The sequence below is a fragment of the Phocoena phocoena genome, chromosome 19 (genome assembly GCF_963924675.1).
Source record: "Phocoena phocoena chromosome 19, mPhoPho1.1, whole genome shotgun sequence".
Lineage (NCBI taxonomy): Eukaryota > Metazoa > Chordata > Mammalia > Artiodactyla > Phocoenidae > Phocoena > Phocoena phocoena.
In genome coordinates, this window is record NC_089237.1 from 58,429,981 (window position 1) to 58,456,041 (window position 26,061).

Here is a 26,061-nt window from a genome sequence, read left to right on the forward strand (position 1 = left end):
TGCAAAAGGCTAACAGAGGCAGACACCAACGGAGATGAGCACGTCACATCAAAACACCACCAAGAAAAAGAGAATTCAGGTCGATTTAGCATTTGTTCATTCACTGCTTACTGAGCACCTCGTGGGTCAGGCACTCGGCCCTGAGCACGGGCTCCTGCTCTGTCAGTGCAAGGAGACAAAAGATAAAAGAGAAACATACTCTGAAGACAAACACAGAATATGCGATATACAGAGATTATCCATAAATTATGGGGTCTACTTTCCAACACAAAGAAAAATTAACCTTAGACCTTCCCTCTTATTTTTATTTATACTATAATTTTAAATGCCCCCTTCCTTCAAGCTGGCCATGGCAATCTGGCCACCACGCAGCCATGAATCAGACATGGCCCTGCTGTGTAACTCTTACTGAGCCTGACTCAACCCCCGCTTTGCTTTTTTCACATCCACTACTGACAGTCTATAAAACGACACTTTGTGTACCTACACTTTTACGAAGGATGCTTTAAAGACGAAGGGACAGGTGTAGCTATTGCAGCCACACCTTCCATCTTCCCTGGCACACGGCAACATCAATAGCCTAACTGACAACCGACCCCCATCAGCAGCTCTGACAGCTGTTTCAACCTCACCCTCTCTGACAATCAGAGGGCCCCGTGGAGTAACCAGCGTTACACGAGGTGGACCACACAACCGTAAAATTGCCAGGGCTCTGGGTTCAGATCCTGGCCTCACTGCTGCGACTGAGTGGATCTGGGGGGGCGAGTCCATCTCAGTGTCCTTGCCAATGACCCCCGCCCCGCCGCCTCCTACAGGAAGTGAACGGGGACCGTCAGCCTCCGGCTGTTGCAGGCACTGCAGCCCCGAGCAGCCCAGACACGCGGAGGCCTCTCCACGGCACATTCAGACCCTGCTGGGGGCCCAAGTCCAAGAGGCAAGAACGAACACCCTTGACATTTGCCGCCTGGACAGACGTGTCACTACAACTGCCACCTCCGAGGGTCTGCTGGCGCTACCAAGCAGCCTCCTCTTGATTCGATTTCCCACCTGAAGACGGGACGGCCAGCGCCGGCCTCTGCCGGACACGCACTGCCACTGAAGATCCGGGCTCCCGCGACGTGCAGAACACACCGGCTCCGACGAGACGGGCTCCTGAGTGAGTCCCGTCTCCCGCCAAACTCCTCGCCCAACCCCTTTGGGAGCAATCAGCCGACATGGGGCCCAAAGCCGGGTGGAAGGCCCCGGAGGTCTGGACACACTCCCCACCAGCTGGCTGGCCCTGCCTTCCCGATACCGGGGACCACTGGCTGGCAGCCACCAGCTCTCAGCCCTGGGCGCACCCACCCCGTTCCTTTAAAGTGTGCCCAGGCATCCTCAGTCCCATCAGGTCCAGCACCGTCCTCTCCCACCTGGGGAAAGGCAGGGGTCTCCCACCAGCCTCCCTGGGCCCGCCTGGCCCCCCACACAGCCAGAGGGTCCTCGTGAACCTTCTCACCCTTCAGCAGGGTCCAATCCCTCCTCGGTTCCAAACCCTCCCCTGCTCCCAGCTAACTGAGTAAAAGGCAAAGGGCTTTCGATGACCCGGAGGCCCTCCACCCATCTACCAATGTGTGGCCGCTCCCCGTCCCTCGGGCCCAGCCTTGCCACTGCTCCAGCCCTCCGCCCTCCACCTGCCTAGGATGCCCTTCCAGACCTTGCACAGCCCAGCCCTCCTCCAGTCCAGGCTTGTTCTGGGCCTTCCCAGCACTCGGACCACCCTCCCCACTCCTCACACGCTGGGCTGTGTTGGGTTTGGGGTTTCCAGAGCATTCATGGTGCAGCATGCAGTATAACGCTGACCATTCACTGTCTCTCTCCCCGTTAGTGGGATGGGGGCACACGACAGAGGCACACGGTGGGAGCTCAAAACGCCCTTTGCTGAGGGAATGAGGGACTGTGGGTGCCCCAAGGCCGGCAGCAGCATGGTTAACCCGGCAGGGGGAGCTGTCTGTGTGTCCAGGGCTCTGGGCTGGACCCTACAGGGACCCCTGGGACGGAAGGGTGCTCTCCGCGAGCCGGGATCAGGGCATCGTTTCTAAGAGGGGGATGGGTAAGCAGGGGGAGGCTAAGAGCAAGGAAAGCAATCTGAAAGCGGGCACTGAACTGCAGCCACGCGCTGCAGGGGAAGGAAAGAACTCTACAGCTGTGTGCGGGAGACCCGGAGAGGATCCGACGGGCACAGCTCAGGACAGGAAGCCCTCCTCAAACACGATCACGGTGGGCAGAGCAGCAGCTGAGGCCAGGAGTTGGCACCACGCCCAGCAGGCCTCCCCTGTGGGGCCTGGGGTCCGACCTGGGCCCCTCACGAAAGTCTGCTCTGAATCACAGCCCGCATTTCACGAGACCAGTTTCCAACAGCCAGGTCAGTGGGACTCTCCGTGCTGGATTCCGAGCCAGTGTGTTCAAAGCAGAGCCTCCGTGTGCCCACGTCAAGCCCCCACCTTATGCGTGGCACTCAGGTGAGGGCTCAGCAAGGAGTCACGGGACAGCCCCCCCGCAGCCCCGCAACAGGGAGGGTGTGAGATACGGAGAGGAAAGCACTCAAAAGAGTGACACCACGTAGCACGCGTTTGCCTAAAACTCATTCAGGGTTTGAGAAACTGCCTAAAAACAAAGTCGCTCACCCATTTTACCCTTAATTTCTCAAGAGCTGAAGGAAAAGAGAACTCCGCGTGGGCTGCGGGCCGAGCAACTTGCCAACGTGCGTATGCGCGGGTGCCGAGTGGGGGGACCCACGGGCCCAGGCGCGGGGCGGCCCGGGCCTGGGCTTCACGTGCAAGCGTCCCAGGAGAGCTGGGGGCCAGAGGGACACAAACAGACTCCCTCAGTTACTCAACGGGTAGGTCCCGGGGGCACTGGTAACTGCGGGCGCATCAGCGAGCCTTCCGGGGAGGCTTTGCAACACGCCTGCCCGTCTCCCAACAGTGCAAAGCCGGTCCTTCCTGTGGAGTCCAGTCCAGGCCGCGAGGGGAGCACAGGCGCGAAGGAAACATCCCGGAGCTCAACAAGGCGATCACACGGGCACCTGGGGGCAGGGGTGGGGGGCGATGTGTGTGAGGCACGATGAGCGGAAACCGTTTCCAGGTCGTCGGGAAGCGGCACAGAGGCGCCTCGCTGGCGCCCCTTCCGGTAAGAGCAGAAGAGAAGGGAAGACTTTCTTCTCTGAGGCGGGGCCCCTGGGGACTGAAGGCAGATCAGACCGAGAGCATTTCCTTGTGGGCAACGCTGAGAACTGTTTTCAGTTTAACCTGCACCAGCTGTAGACTGTCCGGGATACACCATTAATCAATCCAAAGAGAAGCCTCATTTTCGTTACCCATTGAGTTAGGGACCTTCAAACACCATGACCTAGAATCGCAGCAGAGCGAACTCTGTTCCCCACGGTCACAGGGATCTCAGGAAGGACGGCAGTTCGCCGAGAAGCAAAAACCATCCCATTTTGTCCTCCACCCGGCACGTGTCCCTGCACTGCAGAGATGGCTCCCGGCCACCGGCGCCAAGGCCCGGGTGTGCCTGGCGGGGCGAGGCTGGAACCACGCACTGCGGCCAGGCGGCCCGGTCTTTCCCACGCCCGGGTCTGCGGCCAGCATGACCCCCTCCAATTCCTCAGGGAGCGGGACGCAGGGAGAGCCCAGCGGTCCCCTGGCCTTAGGTGAACAGCACCCCCCACCCCAAGGCCCTGAGCGCACAGAGCCGCAGGCCAGGCCACGGGCCCAAGTGAGGCAGGGCTGGGCCCCGGATCCAGTGCAGCAGGAGGGCAACCCCGGGACGGCGGGCAGGGCAGGAAGGGCGGGCGCTGGCTCAGTACCAGCGGCTCCTTGCTCTGACCCTGCGGGGCCTCTGTGCGGTGCTGGGGACACAGCAAGGCCTCCGGTGCTGTGGGTCACAGACACACATACACACACACACACACACACACACACACACACACACACACAGTGACAGGCCGTTAGAGGGACAGGCAGAGGCAGAGGCCGGGCTCAGCGAATGGACCCTGAACATGCAGCTCAAGCTCAGGGTCTCAGGGGATGAGCCAGGACCACAGCAGCGCCGGGATGGGCCGGGGAGGCCAAAGCCGGTAGGACCGGACCCGAGGCCCCACCCACTCCTCCCTGCCCCGGAACACCCTCGGACCGATGGACGGGCCGCCGCCTCACCTAGATGACAATGAACGCAAAAGGCAGGCCAGAGGAGCAGCCCCCAGCGCCCATACAGCCCAAACGCGGCCACTTCCCCAAGAGGAGGCCTGGGGCCCGGGACTCAGCCCACCTGCAGGGGCCTTTCTCAGGTGGAGAGGGGCTCCCTGAGGGTAACACACAACTTCGCTTCTTAAGGGCAATCTTCCTTTTATGGTGCAACCTAGCGCAGGGGCAGCCCCTAGAGCCCCTGGGGTGCAGGTTCCATTTCTTTCAAGGGGTTTCACGAAGGTCACAGACTTTGCCTAAGCAGAGCCGTTCAAACTAAGTGGGAAAACGACAGGAACCAGAAGTGGGACAAGAAACGCTGACCTCTCTGAGCTTGACAATCACTGAGAATTCTTAGAGGCAGGGAGTCTGCCCTTACTATGCAAATCCCCTATTTGACACTTCTCAAGACGCTACTGAAACCTGCTGAACTAAGCAAGGTCCACAGCGGTTTGTCAAACTGCAAACAACTGCCTTAAAAAAAAAAGTTTTATGCTGACAGTGTTACTTATTCCAAAAACAAAGGGTTCGGTGACCTGCACTTTTGTTTTCACAGCAGGAAGAGACAGTTTCTGCATCCCCCAGCCCGCAGGCCGCCCAGACCCCCGCCTCGCCACCACACTGCAAAAGCAGAGAGGCGCCATTCCAGGGACCACGTCGGCGAATGACAAGGATGCCAACGTGGCTCCCGGACCAGCTTCCGTCAGGCCCTGAACCCCACTTCTATTTTTTGAGGTCTCCTCCAAACGCTGGGCAAAGACCCAGAGTCATCGACACGCAAAACGAGAAAACAGAGCAGGCCCTGCCAGCACGGACCCAGCCGTGCGACCGAACGACTCTCGATCACTGGCAGGGAAGGCCTCGCCCACGCCGGCTACTGCAGAGGCTTCTGCCCTCTCCCTCTACAAGTGAGGCAGACACACGCCACCTCACCCCAAGATGCTCAAGCAGAACAGACACTGAGCCGGTCAGGAGCCCCACAGCCCAGTCATTAGGAAGACACTGAACATGAGGTTAAAGCAAGCAGGTGGTCCAGAACAGCCAACCCCCGTTGCTAGGCAGCAGGAGCAGGCCAGGCCCTTCGCTGCAGACCTGCCCCAGGAGGAAGCGGCGACTCGGCCTCCACGTCCGCCTCCCCCCACCACCCCCGGGCCAGCCCTGCCCACGCAAACAGAGTCAGAGCTCAGAGCAGCAGAGGCTCTCAGGACCCCCGAGCCAGAGCGGCCCGGGGGCCCAAAGCGCCTCTGGGACCGCAACTCCAGGCGGACTGAGGGCGCTGCCGTCGGCTGCCAGCAGCGAGAACGGAGGGGCCGCGAGCTCTGGCTCAGCCCCGGTGCCCAGCTCTCGGCCACTACTCACAGCCGTGGTAGGAGGCCGGCGACCCCCCGGCCTTGCCGTACTCCTGCTCCGAGTAGCTGGTGGACAGGTTGGGCTGGCTGGAGCCCCGGCCAAAGGTGAGCTGGCTGCTGCCCATGCCGGTGGCCACCTGGGCCATGCGTTCCTTGGTCTTGAGCGCCTGGGCCCGCTCGGCCTTCAGCCGCTCCTCGTCCTTCAGCAGGGCCACCAGCTGCTTGGCCTTCTCACGTACGTTGACGCCCTGGTCCTTGCCGTCGCGGTCGACGTACTGGAAGTCCTTCAGGGTCTGGATGGCGAAGATGTTCTCACGGCACTGCTGGGCCACGCGCTCCGAGCCCGTCTTGATGAGGTAGTCGAGCAGCGTCAGCGCCTTGTACACGTGCCGCCAGTTCTTGCCGTGGTCGTTGAGCCGCTTCCACACCATGCTCATGATCTCCGAGAAGGCCACCACGTTGTAGGTCAGGTCCGCGATCTCCGTCATCAGGGAGCTGGACGGGCCCCACGGGTCGTTGGAGGTGGCTTCCCGGACTTTTATTTCGGCTTCCGAGTAATTGTTCACGATGTTTTTCATCTGTCGTCTGATAGACGAAGTCGTCATCTTTACTTTCTCTGTGACAAATGTAAAGCCCTTCAAAGAGAGAAGCTTCCCTGTCCCAGGCAGGTTCGCAGCCCGTGAAGGTTCAGTCTCCGTAATGGGTCTGGAGCAGGGTCCCTGATGGTCATTTCCTCTGTTGGAGCCTCAGGTCCGAGAAGCTGGAAGCCATGACCTAGAGAAAGAAGACAAACGTTACTGTGCACGAGCCCCCCACCCCCGGGATGGCAAGCATTTTGCAAACAGCAGGCACTGGTCAGCCGGGGCGGTGAGTGGATGTCCTCCAGCCCCCAAGGACAAAAGAGATGCCATCTTCCCTTCAAAACTAAGATGAGATCGATATTACAAGTTAAAAATGAATAAAGTTTGGAACCTCCCTGGTGGTGCAGTGGTTAAGAACCGCCTGCCAATGCAGGGGACATGGGTTCGAGCCCTGGTCCGGGAAGATCCACATGCTGTGGAGCAACTGAGCCCGTGTGCCACAACCACTGAGCCTGCGCTCTAGAGCCTGCGAGCCACAACTACTGAGCCTTTGTGCCACAACTACTGAAGCCCGCGCGCCTCAATGAAGAGTAGCCCCTGCTCGCCGCAACTAGAGAAAGCCCACATGCAATGAAGACCCAACACAGCAAAAATAAATAAATTTTAAAAATGGTTAACTTTAAAAAAAAAAAAAGGAATAAAGTTTAAACTCAAGTTTAAGCCTCTGGAAGGAAAGCAGTAACACTGTAGCTATTGCTCTATTTTCAAAACACGTCCACTGGATCGGCTCTGCTGCGCTTGTGTTTTTTTTATAAATTTATTTATTGATTTGATTTGATTTATTTTTGGCTGCGTGCGGGCTTTCTCTAGTTGTGGAGAGGGCGGGCTACTCTTCGTTGCAGTGCGTGGGCTTCTCATTGCGGTGGCTTCTCAGGAAAGTCCCCGATTGTATTTTGATTGTATTTTTCTTCCACCACCAGGCAAAAGCCAGCTAGAACAATCTAACGTCTGTCTACACTGGCTTGGGCACCATGCTTCTAACTGCGGGGGATTCTCCGTGACCACCTCTTCTGACTTCTTATAAAGGCTCCCAACTCCCCTTCTAGGGCAGGGCTCGGGCCCTCCACCGGGCTTTCAAAAGCCTCCGGCATCTGGCCCGAGCTGTGCAGTACAACCTTACAAATAATCTGTTCTACCCCAATTTCCTCACTTCCCAGAGGAGAAAACTGAGGGTTACACATTCACAGGACACCCAGCCCTTTGCCACAAACACACCTCTCCAGGGAAGAAACTTCTGCGGAGCTGGAGTGAGGTCCACGCCTCTGGCCATGGGCTCTGGTCCAGAGTGTGGGGATCCCAGCTGGCTTGGTCACCAGTGAGCGCCCAGCACTGTGCCTGACGTGGGTAATAAACACTGCTGATAGATTTATGAAACAGATTAGAAACAGGGTCCCTTCCCTCAGGAAGGCACAGTCTGGCAGGGGACAGAGGTGAGCACAAGGCATCTGAGGATGCAAATCCAGAACAACTCGGCCGGCTGCTGGGGCCGCAAAGGCGGGCATGGAGAGCACTTTCTGCACAAGTAACCTGCAGGGAGGTCTTCAAAGGGGGAGACTTCCGGGAGGTGGCAGGGGAGTGGCTGCTGGGTGATTCCTCTCCTCCAGAAGGAGAAGCCAGGCCCAGAGCCCGCAGGGGCCGCCAAGGACAGAGCAGTGCAGCCGGGCGGGGACAAAGCCAGCAGCTGCCCCACACCCCACCCCACCCCAGCCGCCTCTGGGCCTCTGGCCTGGGAAGGAGCCGGGTGGCCTCGGGCCCGGCTGTCCACAAAAAGCCTTCCAGGTAAGGATCGTTCCGGCCCTGGTGCAGACGGGGAGCCCGGGCCCCCAGGGAGGACCCGCCGCCTCGCCGCAGCCCCTACGCTGGGCTGCTCCTGCCAGAGGGACGACTGACGGCCCCCACCGGGCCCCATCCACAGCCTCAGAAGTGAGGGAACAGAAGTGTCAGGAGGGGAAGCCGCGGGAAATGCCCAGTCCGCACAGGGTGCCAGCGGACAGGGGGAGCACAGAAGCCCACCCTAGTGACAGTCGTACACGTGCCCCTCAGCAGGCCAGGAAGCCTGCTTCCTTCTGAAGCCACAGAGTGTACGGGCTTCCGCGTGGGTGGGCACAGCCTGCCCCCCTCACTGACCAACCGGCTCTCACAAGCCCTCTACCGTGTGTCCCAGGACCAGGGCCAGGCGCTCTGATGGGGACCTGCGTGCGTGATGTGACCAGGCTGGCCGTCCACGCCGGCGAGAGGACGGGCCTCCAAGGGGAAGGGCTCCAATGTCCCAGAGCAAACGCTTGCCAACGTCACACCAGTCACCCGAAGTCCCCAGGGCCCAGGCCCACCCGGCACTTTATCTGTCACCCACGGGGTGCTCGGCAGGCACGAGCGCCCTGCTCCTGGGAGAAGCAGGTGGGCTGGAGAGACCCCGGCCGCCTTCCTCCAGGTCAGGAGGCACTCCGAGGAGGCATGAGAGCAACGGTCCTGGTAAACAGGCCTCAAATGGTTAAATATGTAATGAAAAGAAACCACGTCCTGGGGGAGAGATGCTGCATCGGGCTCTGCTGCCCATCCTCTAGGCTGGTGCCCTCCCGGGGTAGGCCGCGAGGCCCAGCCAGGGCACCCCCCGAGCCTCCCAGGCCCTTGGTGGCAGAGAAAAGGCAGCCGTTCCCGCGAGCGAGGGCTGGGTGCCTCCGCCCTCCCAGACCCAGGCTGGGAAAGGAACCCGGACAGCTGAGAAAGAGGGGCTTCGGCCCAGCTTGCAAGGACACCAGTTAGCAGTCTCTCCGAGATACTTCGGCTTTGAGAGGGGAAAAGCTAATGAAATACTTGTTACAGTCAGAGAAAGCATAGGAATGTGCTGTGAACAGCTGTGTGCTGTTTTCCTAAAGCTACAGAAAGGGCGAGATGGGGGTAAGCAATTCCTGAAGGGGAAGGGGACCCAAAGGCGCCTCCGAGGAACCATCCTCAGGGCCCACCTGCTCCGTGCCTGCCTCACCTGAGACTGCAGGGGAGTCTCTGACGCTGTGAGGGGCCTCCTGGGCCCTCAACGGAGGGTGCGGGCACTGTGGGTCCATCCCACTCGCCCCGCAGACCTCAGACCTCATTTTCCCATTTTAAAACCTCCCCCCTCCACCCCAGGATTGCCTGTAAACACCCAGACATCTTCCTGCCAGCAAACACCCGCTGGGGCTGCCCTCAGAGCCCCGACACTCCCCAAGTGCACACCCAGCCCTGAGCTCTGCTCTCTTCTTGCTCTTTCTGAACAGCTCGCAGGCCCCACTCTCCAAACCTTCCTCCTCGGTTTGCCTTCCTTTCCCAGCTTGCTGAGCCCGCAGCGCAGCAGGCAGGAGCCAAGGATGGAGCCGGACAGGGCAGGACACTGCCTGAACCTGCGGGCCCACCTGGGCCCGAAGCCCCGTACCCTGCGCTTCACAGCTGCAGGAGTCCTCGCGGCCACGTGTAACCGGCAGCCTGTGCGCTCCGTCCTGGGCAGCGGCCAAAGAGCACACTCGGAGCCTCCAGGACAGGTGTGGGGACTCCAACCAGGCCCCCAGCCACAGCTGACCCGCAGCCCAGGCCGACCGAGGAGCTGCATCCCTTAGTCCTCGACACGCAGTTATCCCAGCCAAACTCTGGGATCATCACTCTTTTCCAAGAGCAGCTTATAATGGTGACCGTAAAGTAACCACTGGATCACATTTGCCGAGGACAGGCTAGGGCAGAAAAATTCTGGCATATCTGAAAACACGACCAGAATTCCACTGACAGTGGAGACTAGAAATAGACTGAATAAAACAGCAAACAGAACAAAACTAAAAAAAAACAAACAAAACATTCCAAGGCTAGAGTGATGCCCCTGGAGGCAGGAAGAATTCCATAAAAACATGCTCCGAGGGCCTGCAGAGCTGGGTGGGAAAATTCCTTCCAAATCTGGAGTCCCGGACCAACTGTGGGAGGCAGAAGCTCTCCGTGGTCCAGCAGCCCAGGTGGGTCCCTGGTCAAAGCCCACGTGTGCCTCGGCTATCGTGCTTCTGTGATGGGGCACGGCTGGCCAGGCGTGGAGAAGATGCAGTCGGTCGGGGTTTCCACCAACCCCCCACGGAGATTTCGGGGGCTTTTCAGGGATCAGGGATCATTATCAGGGACCAGGACCAGCTATGAGGGAAAGGCAGCAAACGCCTCTCGCCTCCCCAAACCGAACAGTCACAGGCCAGGCCAGTCACGAGCAGTAGATCCCACTGAATGAATGTACCCCAGACGGTAGCTCACACCATCTGCATCTGGCAGCCTCCTGCGACTTCCTCAAGGCAGGTGACAGCCTTCACACCCACAGGGGGAGCGGAGGGCCAGCCAGAAAAGGAAACGTCCGTCCTCCTCACTCACTGAACATGGCATCCATATCCCAACGACTCCTCGCTGGGTAGAGAAATCAAATTTTGTATCTCTATCCCAAAAGCGGGCTTAAAGAAAACTTTGCATTCATGTACTGAAAGAATTGCAAAAACGAACGTGACACTTAACTTCCAGATGATAAAGCAGGTACAGGGAAACCGCCCACACAGGAAGAGCCCCGGGGTGCCAGTGAACTGGCCGTAGTGCGGTCTGACGGCCCTGCCCCCATGCTGGATGACCCCTGCCCCCTCTAACCACCCCCCTGCAACGAGCCACCTGGGGGCTTCTCCCAAGACACGACAGTCGCGGAACAAGCAGAGGAAAATTCAATGTCAGACACCCTCCTGTGGACTTTACCTGTTCTTGATTTTTCTAAAAGTAGAAATCAGTACTGAAAACACACATGAGGAATTTCGTTTTTCTTTATCAATGTGGCCAATCATTCAGTCTCTGGGAAGAGCAGCCCTGGGCGCAGATTACACAGGTGTGGAAACGTGGTCATTTTAAAGGATGATGTGAAGCAAGGACCGGAGTTGGGAGACATGGTTCTGGCCATCCGACAACGCAGTCACTTAGAAATGGGGGTGTGACAAGCTGCACCTCCCTCACAGGGTCGAGGATCAAACACCCTGACGGCTGGACCACGTGGATGCACAAACGTGCCACAGAGGACAGAGTCCCTTAGCGCTCCCCCACCTCTGCCACTCCTCAGAGTAGCTTTGCAAATGACCAACCACAGACAACATTCTTAAAAACTCCGGCCAGCGTTGTCTCCTTCCTGACTGTCCTCTGTGGTTTGTCTGTGAGACCTGCTGATAGCAATAAGTCTTCAGGAAATGCCAAAATCGGGCACCGTGCCCCCCAGTTCAAAGATATCAGCCCATCTGACTACAAAGGAAAATAAGTTGTGTTCTTCTTTTACCCTCTTGACTTCACCTTTGTGTGCCCCACGGAGATCACTGCTTTCAGTGACGGGGCAGAGGAACTTAAGAAACTCAACTGCCAAGTGATTGGTGCTTCTGTGGATTCTCACTTCTGTCACCTGGCATGGATCAACACACCCAAGAAACAAGGAGGACTGGGACCCATGAACGTTCCCTTGGTATCAGACCCCAAGCGCACCACTGCTCAGGACCATGGGGCCTTAAAGGCCGATGAAGGCATCTCATTCAGGGGCCTTTTTATTATTGATGATAAAGGTATCCTTCGGCAGATCACCATAAATGACCTTCCTGTTGGCCGTTCTGTGGAGGAGACACTGAGACTAGTTCAGGCCTTCCAGTTTACTGACAAACATGGGAAAGTGCTCCCAGCTGGCTGGAAGCCTGGCAGCGATACCATCGAGCCTGATGTCCCGAAGAGCAAAGAATATTTCTCTAAGCAGAAGTGAGCGCTGGGCCATTTTAGGGCCAGGCTGCAGTAGGTGGCCATGAGAACAAAACCTCTTTTGTACTACTGTCATGCTTAAAACACAAGACCTTCCACTCAGCCCTGATGTGGTGTGGGACAGGACAGGCCTTTCCGGCAGGGGTTGGGGAGGCCAGTCTTTCTTCCTCTGGAGGGAATGGCCCGAGCAGTATTATGGGGCAGGCAAACTGATGTGTATAGTAGTAGGGTATCACTTTTGGTCTTTTGTAGTTTTATTACACTTGAGCTGAGGAGAAAAAAAAAAAAAAAAATCCAGCCAGAAAGCGAACAGCGTGGAGCGGTAGAGCACACAACCAGGAGCCGGGAAAGCGGGGATCAGGCCAGGCCCAGCCTCCCGCCCCTAAAGTGACGGGCAGACCAGAGCAGACGAGCTGCCCAACCCTCCCGTCCCCAGGCCCTCTTTCTGACAAGTGGCTCAACTCCCTGCCGTCTCCGTGGTGTCACGGGCGGCCCCTGCCCCAGGTCAGCCACAGAGAGGCTAGAGTTCCGGCAAGAAGCCTAGCGGTGGATGTTTCTTGGGCCTGTGCGGCTTCCTGGGGACCGTGGAGTATGAAGGGCAGCCCTCACAACACGGCCCCCCTCCAAGGAAGGCAGCTTGCACACGTGTGACCCCCGGGCCAGAGCCTCCATTCTAACATGCTGTGACTCTGCTACCAGAAATACCCACTAATGGTAGGTGGCAATGCCACCCAGAGACTGGGGGGGGCAACCGACGGCTTCAGACCCACCCCACCGGGCAGGCCCGGCGCTGGATTACAGTCCGATCAGTAGAATCTTCCAGCTTGAGCCATTTGGGAAAAAAGAAGAGCTACATGGGAAAATTTAGAATTCCCATGATTTCATGCTTAATTTAGACCTGGCTGGTCACTGTGGTGGCGCTAAGTGCTGGGCTGTCACCATGTCCTGAGGAGCCCGCGGGAGAGCGGAAGCCAAAGGGGGGGCTGTGGACCCCGCAGCCAGAATCCTGGTTTCAGGCTCAGCAGCCACCTGACACTGTTCTCAAAAGGAGCTCAAGACGCTCGCTCAGAGGAAGCCCGCGCAGGTAAGGAACAGGTGCCTGCACGCTGTGTAAGTGCAAACCAAGGCCGTGAGAAGAAGGGGCAGTTGCTCACCTCGGCCCTTAAACCAGCAGGGCCGGGAGGTCATGTCCGACTCTCCCCACGCAGCCGTGCAGGAACGGGGCTCCCACGGCTTCGGGGAGTGACGGCTGATGTCCACGGGTCCTCACAGGCCCAGCCCAGGCCGCGCAGGGGGTGAACCAGAGCCCCAGAGACCAGAACACGGGCGCACTGGGAAGGTGAGCTCTTCACGTGCCACCCACGTGCTGCGCCCTCTTCCCCATCATGTCCCTGGTCCCTGGAACTTCCTGCCTCTACCTGCTGTCTCCTCCACCTGCCGTCTCCCCGCACTGCCGCTACACCGGCTCTTTCTTGTCAGCTTAGACCTCGCCTCCTCGGGACCACGCGTCACTCTCTCAAGTCACCACCTTCCACGTGTGGCGGAGCCCCCCTCTCTGTTGGACAGCTTCCTGCTTATGCCCCGTTTGTCTGCTCCCCCTGCGAGCGCCGGGCCCTGCCCCTCTCTTCACCGCTGTGTCCTCGGCGCCGAGGACGGAACCCGACCCCGGGAGCGCTCTGACGTGCGCTGAGTGAATGAGCACAGAAGGAAAGAAAGGAAAACAGCATCCCCGCCCCCCCCACTCAGACACCGGGGTTCACACCTGGGGCCAGTCTCCCACTCAGTCTCCCTCGGGATCTCTGTCACTCGGGGCAGAACAGCTGCTCTGCTCACCAAACACGCAAAACCAAACTACGTGGTTAAAAGCTCACGACGCCAGACCTGAGGACAGGGACAGACAGCGTGCACCGAGCACACGCCAAGGGGAGTGGAGGCCCCGAAGCCCCACCAGCCTGGCCTCAGGAGCAGCAGCCTGGGCAGCGTGCGAGGCGAGGGTGGACGCCTCCTGTCTGGCCACAGGGACCTACAGCCTGCCTTTCCAGCGGTGACCGGAGGCCAGGGGACGCAGTGAGGACGGCCGCTGCTCAGCGCTGCATGACAGGGGTCCAGACACCTGCTTGCTCCCGGCTGTGCCAAGCTGAGTGTGTCTCTGAGGGTGCTTCTCAGCAGCCCCCCGAGTACAGCCTGGAGACAGCATCCACGGCGGGGGAACAAGCCTACAGAAGCAACCAGGGCCCAGGGAGAACGCGCTGGGCAGGAGGTGCCTGACCACACGCACAACCTTTAAACACGGGCACCGGCTCCAGCTCCTCTCCTGTGTGGCTGGCATTTCCAAGCAAGGTCTCAGATGTGCTAACTCTCTGATACTAGCAGTCATCGTAAGAGAACAGGCTTAGAATAGAAACCGAAAATAGAAGAGGCTCTCTAAACAGAAACTGGAGAATCCTGACTGAGCCCTGGCTGTATGCCAGGCGTACCTACTCCCTGAACCTTGTAAGAACTCTACAGGGAGTAATTATTCTTCTTACCCTCATTTCATGGGCGAGGAAGTGCAGGCACAGAGAGGTTAAGTAACTGGCCTAAGCTACAGGCCAGCAACTGGTAGGACCAGGATATGATCCCAGACCTCTGGCTTCTGGTCCCACCCTCTTAATCTCTATTCTTATTCTGTTTAGCTTCAGACAAATCCAATGCTCAAAGTCACGAGAACAATGAATTTTTACTCACTGAATCCAGAGGCCTAGAAGGGCCCCTCCTGTCTAGGTGCTGAAAAGGCCAAAAGATGACAGAGAAGCAACTGTTTTCCTACCCCCTGTTCAGCTGGCCACAGGACATCCTGTCCAGCTCACCAAACGAAGAGGGCAGGAGCAAAGATGCTGGAACTGGAAGGGGCCCAGCCCCCGCCCACGTGCGGACGCTAGTTCTGAGCTGTGTGGTGCTGTCCTGGGATCGAACCCTGGTGTTCCCAGCTCCTTCCAGTGCAGCCTACAAAGAAGGGGGCCTTTAACGCTCTCCAAGAAAGCTTCACCCTGGGACATGTCAGGTCCCACAGACGGCAACACGACGAAATCCGGCAGGGTAGGAGCCTCGGGTGCCAGAGACTCCAAAACGATTTAAAAATTAGCCCTTCTGGAGGACTTCCCTGGTGGCACAGTGGTTAAGAATCCACCTGCCAATGCAGGAGTCACGGGTTCGAGTCCTAGTGTGGGAAGATCCCACATGCCGCGGAGCAGCTAAGCCCATGCACCACAACTACTGAGCCTGGGTGCCACAACTACTGAAGCCCGTGTGCCACAACTACTGAAGCCCGCACACCTAGAGCCTGTGCTCCGCAACGAGAAGCCACCGCAATGAGAAGCCTGCACACCTCAACAAAGAGTAGCCCCCGCTCAACGCAACTAGAGAAACCCCACGTGCAGCAACGAAGACCCAACACAGCCAAAAATAAATAAATTTATTAAAAAAAAAAATTAGCCCTTCAGAACTCACACCCTTAAGAAATGGTACCTCTTTGGCTATAACCGTGTCTTCTGCTAAATCAGCCACACGGGCTGTAACAACCCGAGAACGCGGATTATTCCTTTAAAACAGCTGCCATCTGAAACACCACCAGGAAAAACCGGGTCTCGGTGATGAAAGGTAAGCTTCCTCTTTTGGTTCAGAATAAAAGTGCAACTTCCCTCCTTCCCCTCTGCTGGAGACCTGCCCAGGGTGTTACTCTGCAACACTCAGCGGGCTCTCAAATGTCACGGTCGGCCCAGAAAAGGCGCACCCGCCCGAAGCTCTTCCTGCCGCTCCTCTGTCCTCTTAAGTGTTTGTGACATGCTGTTGGGCATATACAAAAGCAGACGCACCAACCACATGTGGGGCCCAGACGAGGCACCCCTGTCACCCAGGCCCCTTCCCCCTCCCCCACCCCAGCAAACAGCTCGGGTTCTGAGTTCCTCCGTCCCTTGCTTTTAAAAAAGAAAATGATCTTACCACACATGTTGTACCACTGCCACAACCTGCTCCGGCGTCGACACTACGTGTCTGAGACTCGTCCACACGTGTGGCTGCGGGTCTGGGGTGGCTCATCCGCGTCCCTGCTGTATGGCAGCTGCCTGTGCTCACATGTAACAGTCTCCCCACTCATTCTCCTGTCCGTGGACACCTAGACCGAGCTCACCTTTTCACCATCGTGAACAGTGCTGGTGTGCGCATGTGTCCCCTGGGACTCGTGCACCCAGTGTTCTAGACCACGTCCCTGGGATCAGAACTACTCCGCAGGGTGTACGAGTGTCCTCTGAACTGTGTTTTGAAAATGCTTCTGCTCTTATAACATCATTTCATCATCACAGCGCAAAGAGAGATGAACGGTTTAGCTGATACTAGATTCAACAAGCACTTTTCACACACTCGGTGCTTAAGGACCGGTGCTCACAGGGAAACAAACATACGACGCGGCTCCTCATCTGGGTTGGGACATCCGCGCAACCAAGGCAGAGCCGCGGGAGGGTGGGGGGACCGCAGGGCACGAGGGAGGCGGTGATGAGGCACTGATGTCTACGGGCCTCACTCGGCGCGCTAAGGGATCCGGACCTGCCGACCTCGGTCACTCACCTTCCAGATCTCTGCCAAATCCTCCAAGTAACAGTAATAATGGTTAACATGCACAGGATGTCTCCAATGTGCCAGGTGCTTTCTTAGGAATTCTCTCCAAGCTGCACCATTGTTTGCTTAATATTTTTCTTCAAATCAATTTCCTTTTTTTTGGTCATGCCTTACAGCTTGTGGGATCTTAGCTCCCGGACCAGGGATCGAACCCAGGCCCTCGGCAGTGAAAGTGCTGGGTCCTAACTACTGGACTGCCAGGGAAGTCCCTAAATCAATTTACTTTTAAACTCAAATACCTGCATTAAGTAATAACGTGCATGAAATCAGGTATCACTGTTATGGCATTTGGGGGAGGGGTTGTTTTTCTATTGTTTTGTTTTTATATTTCTATTTGTTTTTATAGATATAAAATTCACCATTTTAAAAGTGTACAATCCACACTCAATTTAGCACCCTCACAGTGTTGGATAACCGTGGCCGTGGTGGGCATTTCTCATCCCTCCAAGGAGACCCTGCATGTCGGCAGTCACCACCCACTGCTCCTTCCACCCGGCCCCCGCAGGCGACCAGCAGCCTGCTTTCTGTCTCTGTGGATTCACCTATTCTGGACATTTCACATACACGAAATCACACAGTATGTGGCCCTTTCACTTAGCGTGTATGTATATATATATATATATATTTTTTTTTTTTTTTCCTGATATGCGGGCCTCTCACTGTCGTGGCCTCTTCCGTGGCGGAGCACAGGCTCCGGATGCGCAGGCTTAGCTGCGGATGCGCGGGCTCAGCCGCTCCGCGGCACGTGGGATCTTCCCGGACCGGGGCACGAACCCGTGTCCCCTGCGTCGGCAGGCGGACTCTCAACCACTGCGCCACCAGGGAAGCCCCATCACTTAGCATATTTTAAAGGTTCATTTACACTGCACTATCCATCAGTACTTCATTCTTTTTTATGGGGGAGTAATTTTCCATCGTATGGATAGACCACATTTTATTTACCCACATGTCAGCTGGAGGACACCTGGGTTGTTTCCATTTCTTGGCCGTTATGCACGCTGCTGTGAACTCTGCGTACAGGTTTTTGTGTGAACGCGTGTGCTCAGTCCCCCCGGGCAGATACCGAGGGGCAGGGCTGCTGGGTCCCGCGGTAGCTCTCTGCTGGGCTTCCTGAGGAGCCGCCGAGGGCACCACGGCGTGTTGTAGATAAAGAGCTACTAAGACAGTAATGTTCAGCTGCTACCACTTAAAATTATTCTGAGATACACTGCTAAACCCACTCCTCAAAGCTACTGGAGTGGGTTTGCTGTCCGGGGGCAGAGAGGTGGCGCCGTGGAGGCGGGGCTTCTGCAGCACTGATGGAGCCGCAGCAGGCGGACGGCGGGGCGGGGGCGGGGGCGGGGGCGGGGGCGGCAGCACACGGACGCCCACACCAGAGGCCGGCGGGAATGGCAGGGACACAGCGGCACCTTTCACAGGATGTCAAGGTGCGGAGGGTGAGCCGGTTTCAGGAGAAGGTAAGAGGCAGAGCAAGCAGTTTCATTTCAGAGGAACGTAGCTGGAGGTGCCGGCAGGACAGGCACGGAGGGTGGAGACGGCCAAGGAGCAGCTAGTACTGAGGGCTGGGCGGGGCGCTAGAGGAGCCCAGGAGAGCAGGGGTGAGGGCGCAAGTCAGAGGAGGTGAGCGGCCATCAGTGAAGTCCAAGAAGGGCCAGGAGCGGGGCAGAGACACAGGAGAACCATCCAGTGCAGGGGAGGCAAGAGCTGAGGGTCTCAGGGAGCGGTGTTAACTGACAGGGATGCAGGGAGTCCAGAGGATGTGGCAAGAAGCCAGCCTCAGGCTGGGAGAGCTGCACGCGTCCCAGTTACGCCGACCAACAGCTCAGACACCCTTGTGTGGGAGCGCACGGCCCGCCCAGGCCTGCTGCGTGGAGGCCCAGGCCCCCGTGGCAGGACACTGAGCCCGGCGCCACCACCTCCCCTTCCCTGAGCGCCCCCCGCCCGCGCGCGGCCGGCTTCCGGCCCTCCCCCGCCTCTCCCTCCTTCCTCCCCCCCCCCCCCCCCCCCCGACCTCTGGACTGCGGGCTCTCGGGGGACAGAGGCCCCGACTGTCTGCGCACTTGGCTGCCTCACAGGGCCTGGCGCGGAGCCGGGCACACATCTGCCGCGGGAAGGAACGACTCGACCCCACCTGCTCACACGCCGCCCCCGATCTCGGCGGCTCTCCCCACCCTCACCTGATGCCCAAGTCCAGGACCCACAGACGTCTTGCGGAGCAGGACACACGGCCTACGATACTGCTGCGGTTTAAAAACAACAGCTGGTCGGAGCGGAAAGATGGCTGGCCCCAGCGTCACGGGTGGTCACCTCCTCCGGGAAGCACAGTGGCTGCCTTCGAGGCCCCACAGATGACGACCTGAAAAAGCTGCGTGGACAGAGGTGGAACCCTCCGCTCCTCCTACGGGTCCGCAGTGCGTCTCTGCCGGACCCTCCTTGGCCCCGCGGTCCCCCGCCACACCCTCCAGGAGAGGCCGAGGTCAGGCAAGGCGGGCACCGGGTCCATTTCACACTAAGTGAACAAGCAGAAACAAACCGCGGTTTCCATACCGTATGATTTTTTCCAATTCTTAAAAGATGAGAAGTACACTGCTAAATGTCAAAACACAAAAGCCAAAAAGAAATTAAAGTTGTTATTTTCCTTTCGGTTTTATCTCCATTAGCCAAATGCTTCTGTTCAAACAATGTTTACATTGCCTTTGTGCTACTTTGTTTAGAAAAATAATAATAAAGGAGTGCGCTTCCAGCACTGACCACGGCGCATACGCAGGTCTGTCCAGAAAACACTGCATTTTAGGGGAGAGCTGTCTACTTGCCCCAGAATACTCACTGGCCACCGGCCTCCTCCTCCCTCAGCCAGCCTGGGGTCACCAGGGGGAGGACAGGGCGGTCCTTCGGCACATCCGTGCTTCCCAGCGAGGATGGACCAAGACCCGGGGAGGCCGGGCCCATGCACTCAGTGACCACAGGCTCCACTGCTGCTGGCCAAACTCACCAAGGTGACAGCTGCCTTTCGTAACAGCCCACTGTGTGCCACATCCCGCAAGGGAGGCATTTTACAGGCAAGAAGAGAGGGTGGGTGAGCTCTGCGCTGCCCCTGCTGAGCCCCAGCGCCTGCCGGGAAAGCTCAGGGAGCCCGGTCCTCAGCCCGGGAGCCTAACGTTCCTTCCGTGAGGCTGCCCTTGTCCTCTCCAAGACCACCACACACTTCTAAGCTGCTCCTTGCAAGACTCAAGGTCTCTCCACCAACCAGCTTTCAAGGAGGACCCATCAGTGACAGGTAACTCTCACCCTGGAGCTCCACCTTGCTAGTGACCCCTCCAGACAGGATCCTTCCCCTCGGCCCCCGGATGCCCGCTCCGCCTCTCTGCAGTCATTAGTTCTGTGCACCAAACATTTCTAGTCCGCGGCTTCCAGGGCCTGGGACAGAACTGCATTCCCCACCCCCGTTCTGGGTCAGCCACGGCCCTGGCCAGTAAAATGTGGCAGAAGTGACGTGTGTCGCTTTGTGTCCAGCACTTTAGAGGCCAGTGTGCATTTCTCCACGTTCCTTCCCCAGCGTGGGGGTGGTGCAGGCCTGTGTCTCTACCCAAGAGAAAGGACACGGTGCCCACGGAGCTCACAGCAGCATCGCTCTTAACAGCCAGAAAGTGGAAAAAGCTTCCCTTCAACAGATGAATGGGTAACTAGAATAATAAAACGTGGCATATCCATACAGCGGAACAGCATTCAGCCTGAACACGTAAGGAGGTGCAGGCACCTGCTTCCACACAGGGAACTGGGAAAACACGCCGAGGGAAGCACACACGCAAGGCCACACATCGCTCCATTTCTACCAGTCGTCCAGAGCAGGCAAGTCCAGAGACAGAAAGCAGACCAACAGCGGCCAGAGGCTGGGGGACGGGGGGGAAGGGGGTGACCGCTTAGTGGGTACGGGGTTTCTTTTGGGGCTGATGGAATATTCTGAAGTAAGATTACACGGATGGCTGCACAACGCCAAATACACTAAAAGCTTGTGAACCATATATTCCCAACGCGTGAACCTTACTGTGTGGCACATAAATCACCTAACCACAAGGCTGTGAGTAACAACCAAAAGAACAATGGCCTTCCATCAGCCGGCTGCACGAATGATGACGGTGGCCACACACCCTGGAAACGCAGCCGCCGCGCAGAGGCAAACACATCCAAACCACACTGTATGCCCATGCTGAAAACCTGTCTGGGGCCAATTAGCTTCAAGTCCTGGAAGGAAGCCGAGGTCACGGTTCTGTCCCAATAGGACCAGACTCCATCCCAAGGCCACAGTCTGAATCTTTAAGAGGAGATGGGGGGAAAAGAATCTGGCTAGATTAGAATAATTCCTAGCCTGAAAAAATATTTACATGGACTTCCCTGGTGGTCCAGTGATAAAGAACCCGCGCGCCACAACTACAGAGCCCACGTGCCCTGGAGCCTGTGTGCCACAACCAGAGAAGAGAAAAACCTGCACGCCACAGCTAGAGAGAAGCCCAAGCGCCCCAACAAAGAGCCTGCGCGCCGCAATGAAAGATCCTGCGTGCCGCAACTAAGACCCAACGCAGCCAAAAATAAATAAATAATAAAATTTAAAAAAATATTTACAGCTCATTACACAATGAACCAACCTTCCAAAAACATAAAGAACTCACAGAAATTGAGAAGTAAGCAACCAATAACTCAAGAGAAAAATGGGAAAAGAACTGTCCACAAAAAAATGTAAGTGGTCCCTAAGCATATGAAATGATCAGCTCACATTTCAGAAAAATGCAAACTAAAGCTACCTCGAGGGCTTCCGTGGCGGCGCAGTGGTTAAGAATCCACCTGCCAATGCAGGGGACACAGGTTCGAGCCCTGGTCCGGGAAGATCCCACATGCCGCGGAGCAACTAAGCTCATGTCCCACAACTACTAAGCCTGCGCTCTAGAGCCCGCGAGCCACAACTACTGAGCCCACGGGCCACAACTACTGAAGCCGGCGTGCCTAGAGCCCGTGCTCCGCAACAAGAGAAGCCTCCGCAATGAGAAGCCCGCGCACCACAACGAAGAGTAGCCCCCACTCGCTGCAACTAGAGAAAGCCTGCACACAGCAACAAAGACCCAATGCAGCCAAAAATAAATAAATCAAAATAAATAAATCAAAGAAAAGTACATTGAGATACTCTTTACATCCGTCAGGTTGGCAAAAATCCAAATGTTTGACTCTACCTTCTGCTGGTGAGGCCCAGGGGGAAACGGGCTGGTGGGAGGGCAGGGTGTGGTAACCCCTGTGGACGGCTTTGGCAAAATCTATCAAAATGACAACTGTGTATTACCCTTGGACCCAGCACTGTCCCTGGGGAATGCTACCTGCAGATCCACCTGCTTACATGGGGAAGGACATGTAGGTAAGATCGATCCTCTCAGGAATGTTATGTAACAGCACGTGAGGAACAGCTGGAAGCTGCCGTACACGGGATGGGATTTAAAACAGTACAGGTGGGCTTCCCTGGTGGCACAGTGGTTGAGAGTCCACCTGCCGATGCAGGGCACACGGGTTCGTGCCCCGGTCCGGGAAGATCCCACGTGCCGCGGAGCAGCTGGGCCCGTGAGCCGTGGCCGCAGAGCCTGCGCGTCCGGAGCCTGTGCTCTGCAACGGGAGAGGCCACAGCAGTGAGAGGCCCACGTACCGCAAAAAAACCCCAAAAAACAGTACAGGAGGAGAGCATCACAGCACTACGCTCACAGAGAGGACATGGCTCTCCAAGTAGTGACACGGAAAGTCTCTAGGCTACGCTGCAAGTAAAAAAGCAAGGGGTAGAATGTGTACAGGGTGCTATCTTTGATTTAACACAAAGGGAGAAATAAGAATATAAATTTGCTTTTGCTTTATTTGCATAAAGAACACTGGAAGGCTATTCAGATACTAAAAGGGGTTGCTATTAGGGAGAAGGGGGTGGGGCAGGGGAGGTCAGAGGTAAAGGGGAGGATTGCTCAGAATGTATTTTAACACCTTCTCAGTTCAGAACTATGTGGATGTATCGCCTATTCAAAAGCTCATATATTTAAGAAAAATAAGCCCCATCCTCATTTGGCCAACAGGTCCCTTGGCCAGTGCTGGGACAGCACCAGCACAGGCATCAGCCAGGGCTGCATCCTCCCCCGTGAGCTGTCAGCGCTCCACCGCCGGCCGGGGCAGCTGGAGGCCACACAGGCTCGCGTCTCCCCCTTCCCACCCTCAGCATCCACAAGCCCACCTGACCCGCTCCCCCCGCCCCCGTCTGGCTGGTTGGAGTGGCCCTTCTCCCCACCCTCCCCAGCGTGGCCCAGTCTGGCCTCACCCACCACCAGGTGCGGCACCTGTGTCCTCCGCGCCGCCAGATGCAGCCCCTGGCTGCAGAGTGCTCGCGTGGACACAGGTGGATGGCGCCCCGGGCAGGAGCCTCCGGGCCAGGCAGGGGCGGCGTGCGGGCGGAGCCCGCTCCCAGCAGGACAGCTGTGACCACAGCCCGCAAGCACAGAGAGGGGCACTCGGGGTCGGCCCTAGAGGCCAGCGACAGAACTGCACCCTCCCATGGGGCCCTCCCCCGGCCTCAGTGAAACTGAGAGAGACACAGAGCTGCGGGGTGAAGGAGAGGCCCTCAGAGCATGACAGCACTGGTCTGGGAACTTCCCTCTGAAGTGACCTGATGCTCAGAAGGCGCCAGATCAAGGGATGCCGTGCTCCTTCCATGTCACCTCCTGCGAGGAGAGACACCTTAGGGTGCCCAACTCCAGATTACATTCTGTGAGCCTCGCGGGGCAGTTTTTTCTTTTAAATCTCATTTCTGAGAGCTTGATTCAGAAGCAGTGTGCTAAAGAAGTGGGTTTTTTTTAAAAGAAGACAGTATTTGTTTCCCTCTTCCTAGTTTGAAACCAATTTTCTTTTTCTTCCCTTGCAGCGGCCTTTAAATTTCCACTGCAAGGATTTCTTCACCATCCACCGGCTGGCAGAGCAATGCAGCACTCAAATCGACGCACACCTCCGTGTGACAAGCGCGCCAGGCCTCCCCCAGCCCGGCGCTGCGCTGGCCCTCACACGGCAGGCCCGCCGCCCTCCCGGGAAGGGCGGCCTCGGGGGCAGGCTGACATCTCCTTCCTGCGGTGACTCTGGGACCAGCCAGGCGGGCAGGGAAGCGGGGACCTCTCCCCAGCGCGGCAGAGCTGCTCACAGGGCAGAGCTGCTCACAGGGCCTCTGGCTGGGCACCAGCTGCGTCCATGCCAAGGGCCCCAGAGGGGGCTCACTCGGCACTGACTTGTCCTGGGTCACCCTGAAGTGACCCGTGGACACACAGCCTGGACTGGAGCAGGTGGAGCCCGTGAGCCTCGGGCAAGCACATTCCTGAGGAACTGGCCTGTTTTCTCCCCTGGAGACTCCCCAGAGGAGACACATGAGCAGGTTCATTCAGAAACACCAGAACCACGGCGGCCCGGAAGTTGCTCTCAGACACAGCACCCTGGCATTCCGGGCCTGGGAGGCCCTGGATGTCACACAGTCCCACTCTCTGAGCTACATCATAAAGGGGAACCTGGGCCCAGACAGCAGCAGGTGACTGCCCAGGGGGCCGCCGGCCTACACGCCCCATCCCTCCCTCCCTCCCCGTCAGGGTGCCCTCTTCCCCCCAACATCCGACTGCTGAATAAGCCCCTCGTTCCCCACAGCCTCTCCCTCCCGCCCTCCAGACCCCACCACCCACAGCAAGGGAGGAGGGGACAAACCACAGGGGGCAGCTGGCCTCTTCCCAGCGTGGCCATTCGAGGGTAAGCTCTGTGCCACCCCGTGACAGTCACACAGGCCACAGAGACCCCTGGGCACTAAGCAAACAGCGACTCAGAGAAAATAAACCAAAATATTAACAGCGATCACAGTGACAAGGCTAGTTCTAGTTTGGTCCTTCCTACTTATACGAACTTTCCAAATTTTCTTACATGACCATTAAAACAGGCGTCCTAAACATTCCCCCTGAGACTTGGTACAGAAGAGACACCCCGCTTGGAAATCCTATATTGGAAATCCTATATTGTATCATCTATTTCGGTAGAGCTCACTTTAGTCTTTGGAAACTACTGATAATCAGATGGTAAAGAGGAAAAAGAGTTACCAAGATTTTTGTTCAAAGTTAAAAGAACTAAGTGAAAAAAACCTGGGATTTTTTGGCGGGAGGGGGAAGAAATAATAAAAGGTTTGGTTTGGTTTGTTTAAAGAAACATTTGTTTCTCTTCCTTCAAATGTTAAAACCTACTAACATCTTGCAGTCAGGTTAGATAGTGATTTCTTGTGCTACTTACTTTATTCTTTTCTTCTGCCAATAAAGTATATTTTTAAAATCAAGAACGAATGTATTTTCTTTCATAATTTCTTGTTTCTCTTTAAAGCAGGGACAATGCCACTCTAACGCACAGGTGGGATCAGATTAGTTGCGAAGACCATGTTCTAAATGCTCTCCTTATACACTGGGTCTTTTCTAGAACTACATTCTATAGCAAATGGTATTAAGCATGACTGGGTCCCATGCACGGGCTTGTGTCCTGAATGGCCCGTAGACGTTGTCACAAAGCCGTGCTCCCACCAGGCAGGCCCAAGGCCCTCAAAGCAAGATCTCCAGTCGCTCATCCCCAGCCTGTCCAGGAGTTGAGGCTTCTGCAGCGCTGGCCAAGGAGAGCTTTCCCCCTGGTTCCACTGGCAAGAGAACGACATGATCCACTTGACTCGGCTTCTCTGAGCTCAGACCACCACCTCTGGGTCGGCTCTCCTCCGCGACTCCATCCTTTTTGTCTACTTATCCTGCCTTGTTGCTAAAAAGATGTGAAACGGACAACAGCGGTGGCCCCCAAGCCCAGCCACATGCTTGAATCTCTGGGGAGCTTTGGAAACACACTTATGCTCAGGCCCCATCCAGCAGAGTTAAAACAGAAGGCGGTACAGATCCAGCATTTGAGAATTACTGGCCGAGAGAAAGCCAGGGAACATAGTGAAAGCGAGTAAATGAAGAAACCCAGGCAATAGGGAAACAGAAGGGGAGGAAAAGAAAGCTGGGCCGGAAGGCAAGATCAGAACCCAAAGTGCAGAGACCACACCAGAGCTGGGACAGATGACTGGCTCTGCGCTGAGCTTCCTGGTGGACAGAGCAAAAGTGATTCACACTGCCCACAAGACAGAAAGAAACCAGATTCACAGGAGAAGCTTCTCCTTGTCCTGGGACCTGAGATGAACACCTCTCTCACGTCCTCCAAAAGCACACACACAGCATGAAGAAGATGAAGGCGTGCTCCCAACACCAGGACTGGAACCACCTATGAAGCGGCCAAGGGTCCCTCTGCCCCCAACACAGCAGCCCTTGACCCACACTCAGCAGCTGGGCTGCCCACTGACCGCTCGCCGGAAGTAACCTCCTA

The 26,061-nt window shown here is 57.0% G+C and overlaps 2 protein-coding genes across 4 annotated transcripts in view; one reads left to right on the plus strand and one right to left on the minus strand.

Moving 5' to 3' along the window:
* EPN2 (epsin 2) overlaps positions 1-26,061 on the minus strand; it is a 66,551-nt gene that overhangs the window by 27,295 nt on the left and 13,195 nt on the right. The window contains exons 1-3 of one of the 3 annotated variants that reach the window (XM_065896865.1): positions 5,583-6,177; positions 3,822-3,915; positions 2,493-2,505 (exon numbers count right to left, since the gene is read on the minus strand). In XM_065896865.1, coding sequence (XP_065752937.1) covers positions 2,493-2,505; positions 3,822-3,915; positions 5,583-6,177 — 702 coding nt within the window. Of the gene's footprint in view, positions 1-2,492; positions 2,506-3,809; positions 3,916-5,582; positions 6,347-26,061 lie in introns of those variants that run through there. The other 2 variants (XM_065896866.1, XM_065896867.1) reach the window with 2 other exon arrangements.
* On the plus strand, positions 7,714-11,983 carry LOC136139194 (peroxiredoxin-1-like). The gene is given in 4 exon segments (XM_065898077.1): positions 7,714-7,735; positions 7,818-7,992; positions 9,521-9,728; positions 11,459-11,983. Coding segments are annotated over 4 exon segments (930 nt in total).